Source organism: Somniosus microcephalus, chromosome 1 (genome assembly GCF_052327205.1).
Source record: "Somniosus microcephalus isolate GS21.2 chromosome 1, FLI_Smic_1.0, whole genome shotgun sequence".
NCBI lineage: Eukaryota > Metazoa > Chordata > Chondrichthyes > Squaliformes > Somniosidae > Somniosus > Somniosus microcephalus.
This window is the reverse complement of record NC_140987.1, coordinates 449,150,465-449,165,130: the sequence shown is the minus strand read 5'-3', so window position 1 is coordinate 449,165,130 and position 14,666 is coordinate 449,150,465. Positions and strand designations below refer to the sequence as shown.

Genomic DNA, 14,666 nt, shown 5'->3' with positions numbered 1-14,666 from the left:
TAATGGGAGGAGGAGGCTCCATGAATATCGCCATCCTCAATGATGGTGGAGCCCAGCACGTGAGTGCAAAAGACAAGGCTGAAGCATTTGCATCCATCTTCAGCCAGAAGTGCTGAGTGGATGATCCATATCGGCCTCCTCCTGAGGTCCCCACCACCACCACCACAGAAGCCAATCTTCAGCCAATTCCTTTCACTCCACGTGATATCAAGAAATGGCTGAGCACACTGGATTTTTTTTGGAATTTATTTGCTTATGGGATCAAGGCATCACTGACAATGCCAGCATTTATTGCACATCCCTAGTTGCCCTTGAGAAGGTAGTGGTGAGCCGCTGAAAGGATTGTTACTAGTCCTAGCCCCTTTCGGGCTACCCCAGATCAGGTGTATTCCCCAGACGTTCACCTTCAACTAAAGTTAGAGGTAGCTGAATCCTAAAGATGCTTAATTGAGTCTAAAGGTCCAGACTATCTCTCCCTAAAGGAAAGGAATAGCCTGAAGATGTTACCGTCCTCCAGATAGCACTTTTTATAAGTTTAACTAGACTGTAACCTTCCAGATATTAGGAGGGTCTGGAAAACTCCTCCAGAATTCTGCAACTCCTCACCAAAGAGTGTACAGAGATTGAGTTTGTGAGTTTGATACAGAAGTACTATGTGAGACAATTCTAAAAAAATATAGATTTCTTAAAGAACCGACATGTAACTTACAGCTGGTGATTCAATGCAACATTAACAGTTCTAAATACAGAAAACTTACAATTCTATTATCAGAGATCCTTATTCTCAAATCTTAACTTTGTTACATTATTACATTTCTAAGTCTTATTCCAGGATATCCACCAAAATCAAATACAAGTACCTTTTTGATCCCCGAGATACAAAGAATTGAAGACTTGCAGAGCTTGCCTCTGAAGCCTAAGAATCGTTTTGCCCCTTCAAACGAATCTCTCTTTCCATTTGAAAGTCCAATTTATATACACTTTTTCAGCGGTATATCCTATGAAGTTTTCTGCTGATGTAATCTCCAGTCATTTTTCTGTTGACTTCTTCTATTCTTACAGTCAGTTCAGCTGTAGCAAGCAGGCATTGGTCTCTACCCTTAGGTGTTCAAAACTTATCATAAAAACAATGTGATGGCTGTGCATCTATTTGATGTCATTCTTATGAAAGTCTTCTGTTTGTATCGTTTGCATTTAGAACACCTCACTTAGGATGATCTATGCAATTCTTAATCACCTCAGCTGGTTGTACCACCGACTCGTGTCCACTGTGTTCTAAGTTTAACATAAAAACGATTTGATGGCAGGTGTTTCTTTTACTTGATGTTACTTTTACAAAGGCATATGTTTCTTTAATGTTCTGTGTTTCTTTCTGAAGTGTTGGTTTATAACACCTAAACAGGGTATGGTATTGTGTTCTTTCCAAGGCTTCAGACTTCTAGCAACCTTCAACCTTCTACTTCAATAAGGCTATTGTCTCAGTGTCAACAACTTAACTTATCTCAACAGCCTGTATGCTGTTTACAACTTTAGATTGTTAAGGCTTCCAGACTCAGTATGTCATGTTTTAATAAGACTTTTTCTTTCATAGGATGGTGTATTTTTCTGAATATGGAATATTGCTTCACACCGCCTTTTGAACTGCTGCAGTCCATGGGGTGAAGGTACTCCCACAGCACTGTTAGGTTGGGAGTTCCAGGATTTTGACCCAGCGACAATGAAGGATCGGCAATATACTTCTAAGTCAGGATGGTGTGAGACTTGGAGGGGAACTTGGAGGTGGTGGTGTTCCCATGTGCCTGCTGTGCTTGTCCTTCTAGGTGGAAGAGGTTTGGGAGGTGCTGCCGAAGAAGCCTTGGTGAGTTGCTGCAGTGCACCTTGTAGATGGTACACACTGCAGCCATGGTACACCGGTGGTGGAGGGAATGAATGTTTAAGGTGGTGGATGGGGTGCCAATCAAGCGGGCTGCTTTGTCTTGGATGGTGTTGAGATTCTTGAGTGTTGTTGGAGCTGCACTCATCCAGGCAAGTGGAGTGTATTCCATCACACTCTTTACTTGTGCCTTGTAGATGGTGGAAAGGCTTTGGGGAGTCAGGAGGTGAGACACTCACCGCAGAATACCCAGCCTCTGACCTGCACTTGTTGCCCCTCTATTTATGTGGCTGGTCCAGTTAAGTTTCTGGTTAATGGTGGTCCCCAGGATGTTGATGGTGGGGGAATTTGGTGGTGGTAAAGCCATTGAATGTCATGGGGAGGTGGTTAGACTCTCGCTTGTTGGAGATAGTCATTGCCTGGCACTTCTGTGGCGCGAATGTTACCTGCCACTTATCAACCCAAGCCTGAACGTCGTCCAGGTCTTGTTGCATGTGGGCATGGACTGCTTCATTATCTGTGGAGTTGTGAATGGTGCTGAACACTGTGCAGTCATCAGCAAACACCCCCATTTCTGACCTTATGTTGGAGGGAAGGTCATTGATGTAGCAGCTGAAGATGGTTGGGCCTAGGACACTCCCCTGAGGAACTCCTGCAGCGATGTCCTGGGGCTGTGATGATTAACAAAGAAAGAAAGAAAGAAAGAAAGAAAGAAATAAGTAAATAAATATATAAATTTATTTTATCATTATCTTGGTCGCTATCCTCAAGATAATGGCCCTGAATTTCCGATCAGACGCTTCCTATGGGCGGATGCCTCCAATCGGGAAAATCTACACACTTACCTGCTGGCTCCGTAGGTCCTGAGACTTCCGATTCTGGGCCTCTGCTCGATGAAATGCGCAGGGCCCAGGTATCCCAGGGGTGCAGGTGGTTCGCAAGCGTCCATGGGATCACGTGGGCCATGGGGAACCAATCAAAGAAGGGAATCCCCCTTCACACTTTTGATCTGTCAAAAGTATGAATGGGGATCACATAAAACACAGTTAAACATTAAATAAATTTTTTTGAATCACGTATTTAAAATTAGTTAAAATTACATTAAATTAAATATTTTAAACAAAAATGTAATTTTTTGAAAAAAATAATTAAAGTTTTTTACGGGGCTAAAAATAAACTTACCTTTTCTAAAAGCATTTTAAAATTATAAATGAAAGATTTTTTTTTAACTCTTATGCTGGTAAAAGCAGGCCTTACGCAGGCTTTTACCAGGTGTAAGATCTTTTAAGGTTTTCAGCGGGCGGAGGTTGCGCAGAAAGCGGAACTCTCCCCCCGCGGAGGCCCATCTCCCGGGACAGGTGGAGGATCTGTCAAGAGGATTCTCGACAGATCGCAAGTGCTGGGTTTTAGCACATACGCACCCGTGGGGGGTCGGAAATTCTGGCGCAATGTGTGGTAGATTTTCATTAATACCACCTGGGCCTTAAGCATCATCTGGGCAGGGAGCAGAAAGGGAAATCAGAGCGAGAGTCTCAGATACTGGAAGGAGTGTGCGATCCTCCCCACAAGACTTTCTTATCTGCATTCTGCTCAGACGATGCTTGCCGCTAAGCATTTCCTACATCACAACAGCGAAGTCCTACACTTCAAAATTACTTAATTGGCTGGTAAAGCACTCTGGGCTGTCCTGAGGTCATGGAAGGCATGATATAATAGTAAGATCTTTCTTTTTCTAAGACAGCAAAGACTAGAACCTACCCCAATGCTTCTTTATCTCTTTCCAGGACTTCTGGATTTCTGAGCTAAAGTTAACACACTAAGCCCTGTGGGTCTGGGAGTTAATCTGCCTCTGCCTGTACTGACACATATAATAGAGCCAAGAACACTTAATGAAGGCAAATGTTTTAAAGGGGGCTCACACTGAATTTGCATTGTGTATTCCAGGACCACACTTCATTAGCAGGCTCCCAAATGGACTCGAAAAGGTTACCCTGCTTTTCATTCTGCCTGTCAATAAAAGGATTGCCATTACACCCGGACTAAGGTTTGAATATTCTGATTCAGAGCACAGCTGCATTTATTGTCTGTTTGCAAGAAATGGCGATGAAACAGCTGGTTAGCTATTTGAGACATATGAAAATGATCACAGTGCAGGCACACACTGATTCCGCCAAGCCACATTATCGAATTCATGAGGCATCAACTCGCCAGTTTGATGGACAAGTGCAACTCAAAACCAGAACCGAGTGCACTTTAACACATTTATGAGAAAAAATATACTCGCTAATAACTACTTCACCACAGTCACTCAGAACATGCCCCATGATTATCCCTGCATATGACTAAATTCGGAATGCACAAATATTTATAGAGAATTTGATCAAAATTGAGGAATCATAAGCCTATTTACATTGTACATTAGTTACTAAGGATGTGCTATTGTTAGTCTGTGTGAGCAAAGCAGTTCTGTCAGTCGCTATAGGATGAAAGAACTTGCATTTATATAGCGCCTTTCATGACCACCGGATGTCTCAAAGTGCTTTACAGCCAATGAAGTACATTTTGAAGTGTAGTCACTGTGGTAATATAGGAAACTCAGCAGCCAATTTGTGCACAGCAAGCTCTCGTAAGCAGCAATGAAATAAATAACCAGATAATCGGTTTTAAGATAATTGCACAATACTGCGGATGCTGGAAATCTGAAATAACAACAGAAAATGCTGGAAATACTCAGCAGGCCAGGCAGCATCCGTGGAGAGAGAAACAGGGTTGACGTTTCAGGTCTGGGACCCTTCATCAGAACTGGAAAAAGCTGGAGATGTAACAGATATTAAGCAGGTGCAGAGACGGAGGGGGGGGGGTGATTGCAAGCGCAGGAGATGCAACACCTGCCCTTTTACCTCCTCCCTTCCCACTGTCCAGGGCCCCAAACACCCCTTCCAGGTGGAACAGCGATTTACTTGTACTTCCTGCAATTTAATATACTGTATTCGCTGCTCACGATGCGGCCTCCTCTACATTGGGGAGACCAAACGCAGATTGGGCGACCGCTTTGCGGAACACCTCCGTTCAGTCCGTACGGGTGACCCTGAGCTTCCGGTCGCCTGTCACTTTAATTCACCGCTTCACTCCCACTCTGGTCTCTCTGTCCTCGGGCTATTGCATTGTTCCAATGAAGCTCAACGTAAGCTCAAGGAACAGCACCTCATCTTTCGATTGGGCACTTTACAGTCTGCCGGACTCAACATTGAGTTCAACAATTTCAGATAATTATCCCTGCCCCCATTTTTCATGCAGTATGATTTTTGCCATTCCCATTTGCAACATTTTATCTTTCCTGCCTCTTACAAGAGTACAGGATGTTCTTTCTACTCCTTCCTCCCCTCCTAACCCCCCCCCGCCCCCCACCGTCCCTGCACCTGTTTAATATGTTACATCTCCAGCTTTTTCCAGTTTGATGAAGGGTCCCAGACCTGAAACGTTAACTCTGTTTCTCTCTCCACGGATGATGCCTGGCCTGCTGAGTATTTCCAGCATTTTCTGTTGTTATATCGGTTTTAAGATGTTGTTTGAGGGATAAATATTGTCCAGGACAATGGGGAGAACATTCCTGCTCTTCTTCAAATAGTGTGATGGGATTTTTTACATCCACCCAAAAGAGCAGACGGGATTCTCGGTTTAACGTCTCATCCAAAAGACGGCACCTCTGACAGTGCTGCACTCCCTCAGCACTGCACTGGGAGTGTCAGCCTAGATTATGTGCTCAAGTTTCTTGATATATGTCAGAAGTGCCGTCTTTTGGATGAAACGTTAAACCGAGGGCCCGTCTGCCCTCTCAGGTGGACGTAAAAGATCCCACCGCCCTATTTGAAGAAGAGCAGGGGAGTTCTCCCCACGTGTCCTGGCCAATATTTATCCCTCAATCAACATCAAACAGATTACCTGCTCATTATCACATTGCTGTTTGTGAGAGCTGATGCCTTTCTTACATTACAATAGTGACTGCACTTCAAAAAGCACTTTGAAGTTGGCTTCAAGTGCTTTTGGACGTCCGGTGGTCGTGAACGGCGCTACAGAGGGAAGGCACCAAACACCTCGAGTCTCTTCGCTGGGAGCAAGCGGAAGCCAAGCGCAGGCAGCGCAAGGAGCGCACATCAACCCAAGCACCCCACCCACCCGCCCCTTCAACCACCGTCTGCCCCACCTGCGACAGAGACTGTAGGTCCCACATTGGACTCATCAGTCACCTGGGAACTCACTTTTAATATGGAAGCAAGTCACCCTCGGTTCCGAGGGACTGCCTAAGAAGAAGAGATGCAAGCCTTTCACACCAATAGCCTGGTGTTGGATTGAGAGCAATTGCAGGCTGACCATCCCGTATTGGAAACGGCAGCGTTCGGTAGGGCACACTTGACCTGATCGAGTGTGAGGAATGTTTGGAGAGCATTCACTTCTTCCACCTTGCTGCGTTTTAATCACTGTCCCGGTGCGTGTGCTTAACTTGCCTCGCAAGGTTTGCCGCAGTATTCAACCACCTTTGCGCTCTTTGAGATTGGGTGTTGCTGTCATATTTGGTCGGTCGTCACCAAGTTTGGGAGAGACGCGGCTCATCCTTGATTGAACGCTTAAAAAAACCCCGACTCGAACCTCCCCCCCCCCCACACTGAACTGACAGCCATTCCGAAAACGGGTAGCTTTGCAATTCACAGCAGCCGCTGATATTGCTGTTCCTGACGCAGGGAGGTTGCACGGTGCTGGGTCACAACAATATGCCAATCTCACCACCATTGCTGAAGTTCAGATCAAAGTTGCAGCCGCCTGGAGCCTGTTCTGGGATCTTGAAGCGGTTCCCAAGACCCGACCACCCTCTCCACCACACAGCAAGTTACAGGAAAATTCACATCTTGTCCCGGGCTATACATGGAGCAGAATTTCTCATCTCAATACATATAACGCAGTCTTACCAGCGTTCAGCAGAAAGTGCGCACAACCTGATCGAGCAGTTATTCCCGGATTATCCACCTCCTTGTTTTTATCGACTTAACTAAACGGCTAAAGGCAAATCATTAAATGTCCATTGACCAGACGCGAGTGCGCTCCGCGGCGGTGTGAATCTGATCTGGGGGTTAGTTGTGTGTGTGTGTGTGTGTGTGTTGTGTGTGTGAAAACCGACCGCAGTTTTGAGGCCGAGGCAATTCCGTTGGAGTTTGAATCATTTGGGAACAGGCTGCGTTTTGTAGGTCCTGGGCTCCCTCTTTCCCCATTTGGTGGAATCTGCCCAGATCATTCCTTGCTCATCTGAACTGAAGTTTGCAAATACCATTTCTGGCGATTCCGAGCTTTTTTCTAATGTTCGGTTTGATCTTCAAGTGTTAAAAATCGTCACCAATTCCTGCAACCAGGACCTGGAACGCAACATTAAAAAACTGTGTGCATCAACCTTCAGGTGCCTTGAAGTGGCTGAATGCAATATGCATTTGATGGTGGAGGGGTGTGTTTTTTTTAAATTCTAATGCAGGGAAAGGGGGGGGGGGGTGGCAAACACTTAAAAGTCCACATTGCTGCGCCCATTGCAGAGTTAAACTGATCCCAGCGAGCCTCTTCCTCAACGTGCGTGACGTGACCATTGGCAGGCGAGTGAAGGAGGAGGTTTAAAGAGGGGAAAAAAAACCTCTCCGCCGACAGAGAGCGATCAGTCCCGGCTTCCCACCCGCCCTCGCTCGCAAGTCTCTCGTCCAACTGCATCCTGCAAGCAAAAAACTCCCAACTCTCCGGGTGCACGCCAAGCAAGCCAGTTCAGGAGGGGGTGGTGGGGAGAGGGGTGTGTGTGTGAAACAACAAGGACAAGACTGACAGTGCGACCGGCGAAGTGTCCGAATTTAACAGCAAGTGACTGAAAGCAGGCTCTCCCGCTGAGTGAGTAGTAACACCGCCTTGTACTCTGCCCCAGTGGGTGTCTTAATTCCCCAATGTTAACTGCAGAGCACTGAATGCTGTGCTCGCTGAGAGCCGAGATCCGAGCCAGCGGTATAGGCATGAGGACACTAAAGTGTGCCGTTGCTTATTTTACATGCAATGTCGATTCAAGGAATTGAGAAGGCTCCGACTTTTTTTTTTGCTAGCTAGAGTTATTTCAGCGTTGGCGATAAGGATTAGTTTCTGTTTTTCTCCTCTCTCCCTCTCTCTTTTGAATTTAAGGTGTACTGGAACTTCAATCTACCCCCACAACACGGGTTTTTTTTCTTGGCGATCTGAAAATGCTGAACTGCCTCCTGGTGTTGTGTGTGTTTGCAGTGGCTGGCGTTTCCCCCAAGACCCCGCCAGAGAGCCGCAAAACTGCCAAAGACATCTGCAAGAATCGATGTGCGTGCGAGGAGAAGGAAAATGTGCTGAATATTAATTGCGAGAACAAAGGCTTCACCAAGGTAAGCCCGCTCCAGCCGCCGCAGAACCGCGTCTACCAGCTCTTCCTCAACGGGAACTCTCTGAGCAAGCTGCCTCCCAATGGCTTCGTCAACTTCACCAACACGGTCACCCTGCACTTGGGTGGCAATGGTCTGCAGGAGATCCGCAACGGGGCGTTTCACGGCCTGGCCACTCTGAAGAGACTGCATCTGAACAACAACAAACTGGAGGTGTTGAGGGAGGAGACCTTCCTGGGGTTAGAGAGCTTGGAGTACCTGCAGGCCGATTACAATTACATCACCAGCATCGAGGCCGGCACTTTCAGCAAGCTCAACAAGTTGAAAGTCCTGATCTTGAACGACAACTTGCTGCCCAGCCTCCCGAACAACGTCTTTCGCTTCGTGCTGCTGACCCACCTGGACCTGAGGGGCAACCGGCTGAAGAAGTTGCCCTTTGCCGGGGTCTTGGAGCACATTGGCGGCATCATGGAGATCCAGCTGGAGGAGAACCCTTGGAACTGTACCTGCGACTTGGTCCCTCTCAAAGCCTGGCTTGACACAATCTCCTTCTTGGCTGGCGAGCTGGTGTGCGAGACGCCGTTCAGGTTGCACGGGAAGGATGTCACCCAGCTGAACAAGCAAGACCTCTGCCCTCGGAAGACCGCCATCGACTCCAATCTGAGGATCCTGCGCCCTTCCATGGTCGATTCCCACTTGAAGCCCTCGCCGCCCACGGTTAGCTCGGCCCTGACTCCAGCCAACCCCACCTTGAGAGCGACAAAGGCTCACCGGCAACCGAAGACCCGCCTCCGACCCACCCCTGCCCCGAACGGCAGGCAGATACTCGGACCCATCATGGTCTATCAGACCCGATCTCCCGTCCCGGCCGTCTGCCCAAACATCTGCTCTTGCAGTGCCCAAAACTCAGAGAATGCGTTCAATGTGCACTGCCACGAGAGAAGAATCAGAAACATCACCGATCTCCATCCCAAGCCCTCGAACCCAAAGAAACTCTACCTAACCGGCAATCTCCTGCACATTGTGCAGCTGAACGATTTGAGGGACTATAGGGCGCTGGAGCTGCTACACTTGGGAAATAATCGGATATCTGTTATCCAAGAAGGTGCCTTTCGGAACCTCAGTAACTTGCGCAGACTGTATCTCAATGGGAATCACATTGAAAGGTTGTCGCCCGCTATATTCGTTGGGCTGCAGACATTGCAGTATCTGTACTTGGAATCCAATGTGATCAAGGACATTCTGCAGTACACCTTTCATTCGTTGGCGAGACTCAATCTGCTGTACCTCAACAACAACCTGCTGAGATCTTTGCCCAACAATGTGTTTGTGGGCACAAACCTGACCAGGCTCAATCTGAGGAACAATCACTTCTCTCGCCTGCCAGTGAGGGGAGTCTTGGACCAGTTGTCTGCCGCCGTGCAGATTGATCTCCAGGAGAATCCCTGGGATTGCGCCTGTACAATCCTGGCTCTGAAGAGGTGGATGGACCAGTCCAGGGACGGCGTGATCATCAACGAGATCGCTTGCGAATCTCCTGCAAAGTACGCGGGGAGGACGCTCAGGTCCCTCAAAAACGAGGAGATCTGCTCCGATCTGACGGCTGCCACCACCACCTTCGCCATTACACACAGCTCCAACCTTCTGGACAGCGACAGCGAGACTCCCAGTCCCGAAACAGCCCAGGCCAGCGCAGTCCCACTCTCGGTCCTGATCCTGGGTCTGCTGGTGGTTTTCATTCTGTCCGTCTGTTTCGGGGCCGGGCTGTTCGTCTTCGTCTTGAAGAGGCGCAAGAACGGGCAAAGTGGCCACAGCGGCGCCCCCAATAACTTGGACCTCAACTCCTACCAGCTGCGGTACGGGTCTTACAGCGCCGAGCCGAGCGAGAAAGCGGAGGCGCACGTCTACAATTACATCTCTCACCCGGTGGGGCAGATGTGCAAGAACCCGATCTACATCCAGAGGGAAGGCGAGCAGGTGGCCTATTACCGGGACCTGCACGACTTGAGCTACAGCGGTCTGGAGGCGAAGAAGGCGAGCCCGCTGGCAGGTCCCACCTACTCCATCAGCACGGTGGAGCTGTTGGACACCAGGCACCCGGAGCTGCTGTACCAGAACCTGGCAGAGCGGGCCAAAGCGCTGCCCAGCGGCATTAACGCCCAGTACAGCTTCTGCACTTTGCCCAAGCGCCACTTCGCCCCCTCCCACCAGGCCAGGCACCAAGAGCTGGACAGGTTAAACAAAACGGTCCTATACGGGACGCCGAGGAAACAGTCGCGGGAGCCGCCCAAAAGCGACAACCTCTCGCTCCAAGGGAAATGCCACACAGAACCAGACTACCTCGAAGTGTTGGAAAAACAGACTGCCATCAGCCAGCTGTAGAAGAACAAAAAGGCAAAGCTTAACTACTAAACACAAAAAAACAAGTACAGAATGGTTTATTCCAATAGGACTTATTCTACAGTGACTTAACCTGACTCATTCCACTGGTGAGCTTTTCTGCAGCGATTCTCCAAAATCCCATTGATTTCCCTGCTCTACCGATGAAGAACTTTATATATAATTATTGGACCTGGCGTTCATTGCTAAGTTGATTTCATAATTGCCACATATACACACACAATATTTTTTTGGTTTCAGCTTATTACTGATGTTAGCAGTTTGACCATATTGTATAAGTTTCGTGTTTTAAATTTCCAAAGACCTGATTTTCTTTCTTTTCTAGCGAGCTGTATATGTGTACAGTATATAGCAGGAAAGGGGTCATTTTATTTTCGGCAGAGGACATTAATTACAATACCCACACAAGTCGCTGGACCGTGACTTTCTGAGGGTGCGTTCTGCACTGTGAGATTTAGCAAAGTTACAATCTCCAGCGTTGTATCTTTGAGAGCTGAACTTTTTTCAAGTGGCTGTATCTGTATCGTATTAAAATACAACAAGATGTAAGTTAGATTGGTGTGCTGGGTTTGTACATATAAAAAAAGTCTATTTTTTTGGTAAATATGCCAGCCCTGTTTTATTTATGAATCGACCATTCGAGGTTAGAAATATGAATTGCATTTTTTGATCCTTCTCATCTGAATATTATCCTCGGCTGTTCCAACAAGTGACATGCTTTTAAAATGATAGGACAAAAAAAAAATTAAAGAACCGAACTCGGTGCCAGCTCTTCTCTTGAGTGAGGCCCGTCAGTCCTGAGGGGCAATTCATGTTAATTCATATTGCAATCACGTAGCTATCAAGAAGCATGAAGTGTTTCCCCCCCACCCCCCATGAACTATAATTGGGGCTTGTACTAACAGCAAACCTCATTTGTCGGCAGAAAACAGAAACAGCCCTTCGCCACACTTGAGTGAACATATGATAGACACAATACCGTGCCATGATAGAAGTGTAATTTATTAGTGGGGCTGGATCCTAAAATTAACTTTTTATTGATTAAATGAGTAAAAAGGTAAGATTTTGTAACTTTTTTTCTACTATTGGATCGATTGGTCTGTTAGCTGTGGCTCAATGGGCAGCACTCTCGCCTCTGAGTGATGAAGGTTGTGGGTTCAAGTCCCACTCCAGGGACTTAAGCACAACAATCTAGGCTGACACTCCCAGTGCAGTGCAGTACTGAGACAGAGGCCATGTTAAACCTGCTCTGTCAGGTGGACATAAAAATGTCTCATTGCACTATTTCGACAAAGAGCAGGGGGAGTTATCCCAGGGGTCCTGACCACTATTTATCCCTCAATCAACATCACTAAAACAGATTATCCGGTCATTATCACATTGCTATTTGTGGGAGCTTGCTGTGCGCAGAGTTGGCTGCTGAGTTTCCTATATTACAACAGTGACGGCACCTCAAAAAGTACTTAATTGGCTGTAAAGTGCTTTGAGATCCGTCCAGTGGTCGTGAACGGCGCTATAAATGCAAGTCCTTCTTTAGAAAGCTGACAGCTTTAGATTCTGGAACACTTAGACAAGTGATGTTCATTTCCTTACCCATTGTGTTTGGGTAAATACGTTTAAATGCAAAAGATGAAAGTAACAACTCAACGCATTAGAACAAGATATGTGAACCATTGGCTATATTATTTCATTAACATTAACTGTTTCCAATTATAATTGACTATTCAGTGTGATATTCCACATGGATGTATTATTGTCTATAATTAACCGTGCAGGGCTTGCAATCATATTTATGCACTGTTAATTATTTGTATATACAAAATTTAATTACTTTTTTGTATGTGGGCATCTTGTAACACAAGGTTATCTGCCCCAAATTCTCTACACCCATTGTACAGTGTGTCCAAAATGAATCATGAGCAGTTTATCATTGAAAGTAAACAGAGCAAATAAAGCCTGAGATTTATATTAAAAAAATGACCATGCAAGCATTAAAATAGGCTTAGCAAATGACATTAAAGAGCAGCGATATTGCTACTCCTGTTAAGTTTAATTAAAAAGCGAATGCCTTTAAAGAAAGAACTTGCATTGCTATAGCGCCTTTCACGATCTCAGGACGCCCCAAAGCGCCTTACAGCCGATGAAGCACTTTTTAAGTATACTCACTGTTGTAATGTAGGAAACGCGACAGCCAATTTGTGCACAGCAAGATCCCACAAACAGCAATGTGATAATGACCAGGTAATCTGTTTGTTTTTTAGTGATTTACTTCACTATTCACTTTTAAAAGACTTTGGTCATTTCTTCAGCATTAACTGTAGATTTTAATTGCTTATTATAGGAACTATTGGCCTTGCCCTCATTAATCTTTTCTATGCAATCATTAGGTTTCTAAGAGCAAAGTGAAAACGAATGTATTTTGCTGGTTGTCTTTGTATGTGAAAACTGATGAGAATGAAATCTTTTGTACATGTTGCTGACCTCATACCAGCGCTGTGGCATTTCTTTGAAGCTGCCTTGTTTGGGGACTACTTTAATACTCATACATTTGGGGAAATGCTTCAATTGCTGGATTTTATGTACAGAAGATTAGCTAATTAATGAAAAAGGAAGATTGCATTTCTATAGCGCCTTTCACAACCTCAGGAGACCCCAAAGTGCTTCACAGCCAATGAAGTACTTTAAGTGGAGTCACTGTTGCAATAAAGTGAAATAGAAGCATTAGACTAAGTAAACACTTTTTTAAAATTCAGATTTAGAAACTATACTTTATTTCTTCTTTGCACAACCTGCTAAAAATTCTTAATACTTTAGAAACTAGGAAAAGTAGAAATATCGAATATTTACTCCCTGCTTTGCAAATGATGTTCTTCTGCTCAGTTTGATTTCTGTACATTATAGAATATTGACTGAAAGTGAAGGTAGGCAAGCTAACCGGCTCTCGGTCCTCTGCCAGGCTGCTCTTCAACCACTGGGAGTTGTGTAAGAGCAGCACAGATTGATTTTTTGCTCTCTGATTTTCTTTCCTGTGGGGAAGTGTGCTGCCTGCAGTCAGAGCCTGCCCGTTAACACTGCAAATGAAGAGCAGCAGGCTAGAATCCCAAGATCTTCTGCCCCAATGGGTTGCATTGTCAGGAAACCACCACTGAAACATTGCTGAATGTGGCATATGACCGGAACCAGCCCCCCAAAAAATGGACATCTTGCTGCATGTTGTATTTCGGGCGCAGAGCTGCTGCTGTGGTCTTCAAGGGGGTTAACAGACGTGGATGGTCGTGCCTCATTGCACGATATTGCTGCTATTTACTGCAGAAGCCAATGGTGCAAATCCTACTCCTGGCTTTTATCTAAGAGTGTTCCAAAAAGGAGAGTCTTGGAAATCGGGAGAGAGAGAGACAACTCATTAAATAAGTCTGGTGGTTGTTCGAAATAGCTATAAGATAGACCTGAAAGGCAGTAGGCGGGGCAACGAGTTATTTGTAATGATGATTAGGCCTGTTTGCATTATTGACGTTAGGATTTACTTTGGGCACCGAGCCAATGACCTGGCTAGGATATTTAATGCACACTAATGAGAAATATAGATTAATGGATTGAATATAAAGCCACTCTTTTTAAGTTTGTAGCAATGAGGGAATGATTGACATTCCCAAGGGGGCGCAGCACAAATTTGGCTTTGAAAGAATTAGTGTTAGCTAGATAGATAGGATGGGAAGTAGAGAAGATAAAAGATGGTGGGACTGACAGAACCTATTTATAGTGTTACTGCAGTATTGATTCATAATATTTCACAGTTCTGTTGAAAAAACAAGCCTTGTGCCAATGCTACAAGTACCAGTTTAAGGCTGGTTAAGAAAGAAAGACTTGCATTTCTATAGCACCTTTCACAACCTTAGGACGTCCCAAAGCGCTTTACAGCCAATAACATACCTTTTATTGAATTGTAGTCATTGTTTTAATATAGGAAACAC

General features: G+C 45.8%; 1 protein-coding gene across 1 annotated transcript; it reads left to right on the top strand.

The window, feature by feature from the left end:
- The first annotated feature begins 7,542 nt into the window (after nt 1-7,542).
- Nucleotides 7,543-11,299, top strand: slitrk2 (SLIT and NTRK-like family, member 2). Its single transcript, XM_086002073.1, has one exon. It carries the CDS (start codon nt 8,131-8,133, stop codon nt 10,675-10,677), a length of 2,547 nt encoding a protein of 848 aa, XP_085858199.1. The 5' UTR covers nt 7,543-8,130; the 3' UTR covers nt 10,678-11,299.
- The last annotated feature ends 3,367 nt before the right edge of the window (nt 11,300-14,666 follow it).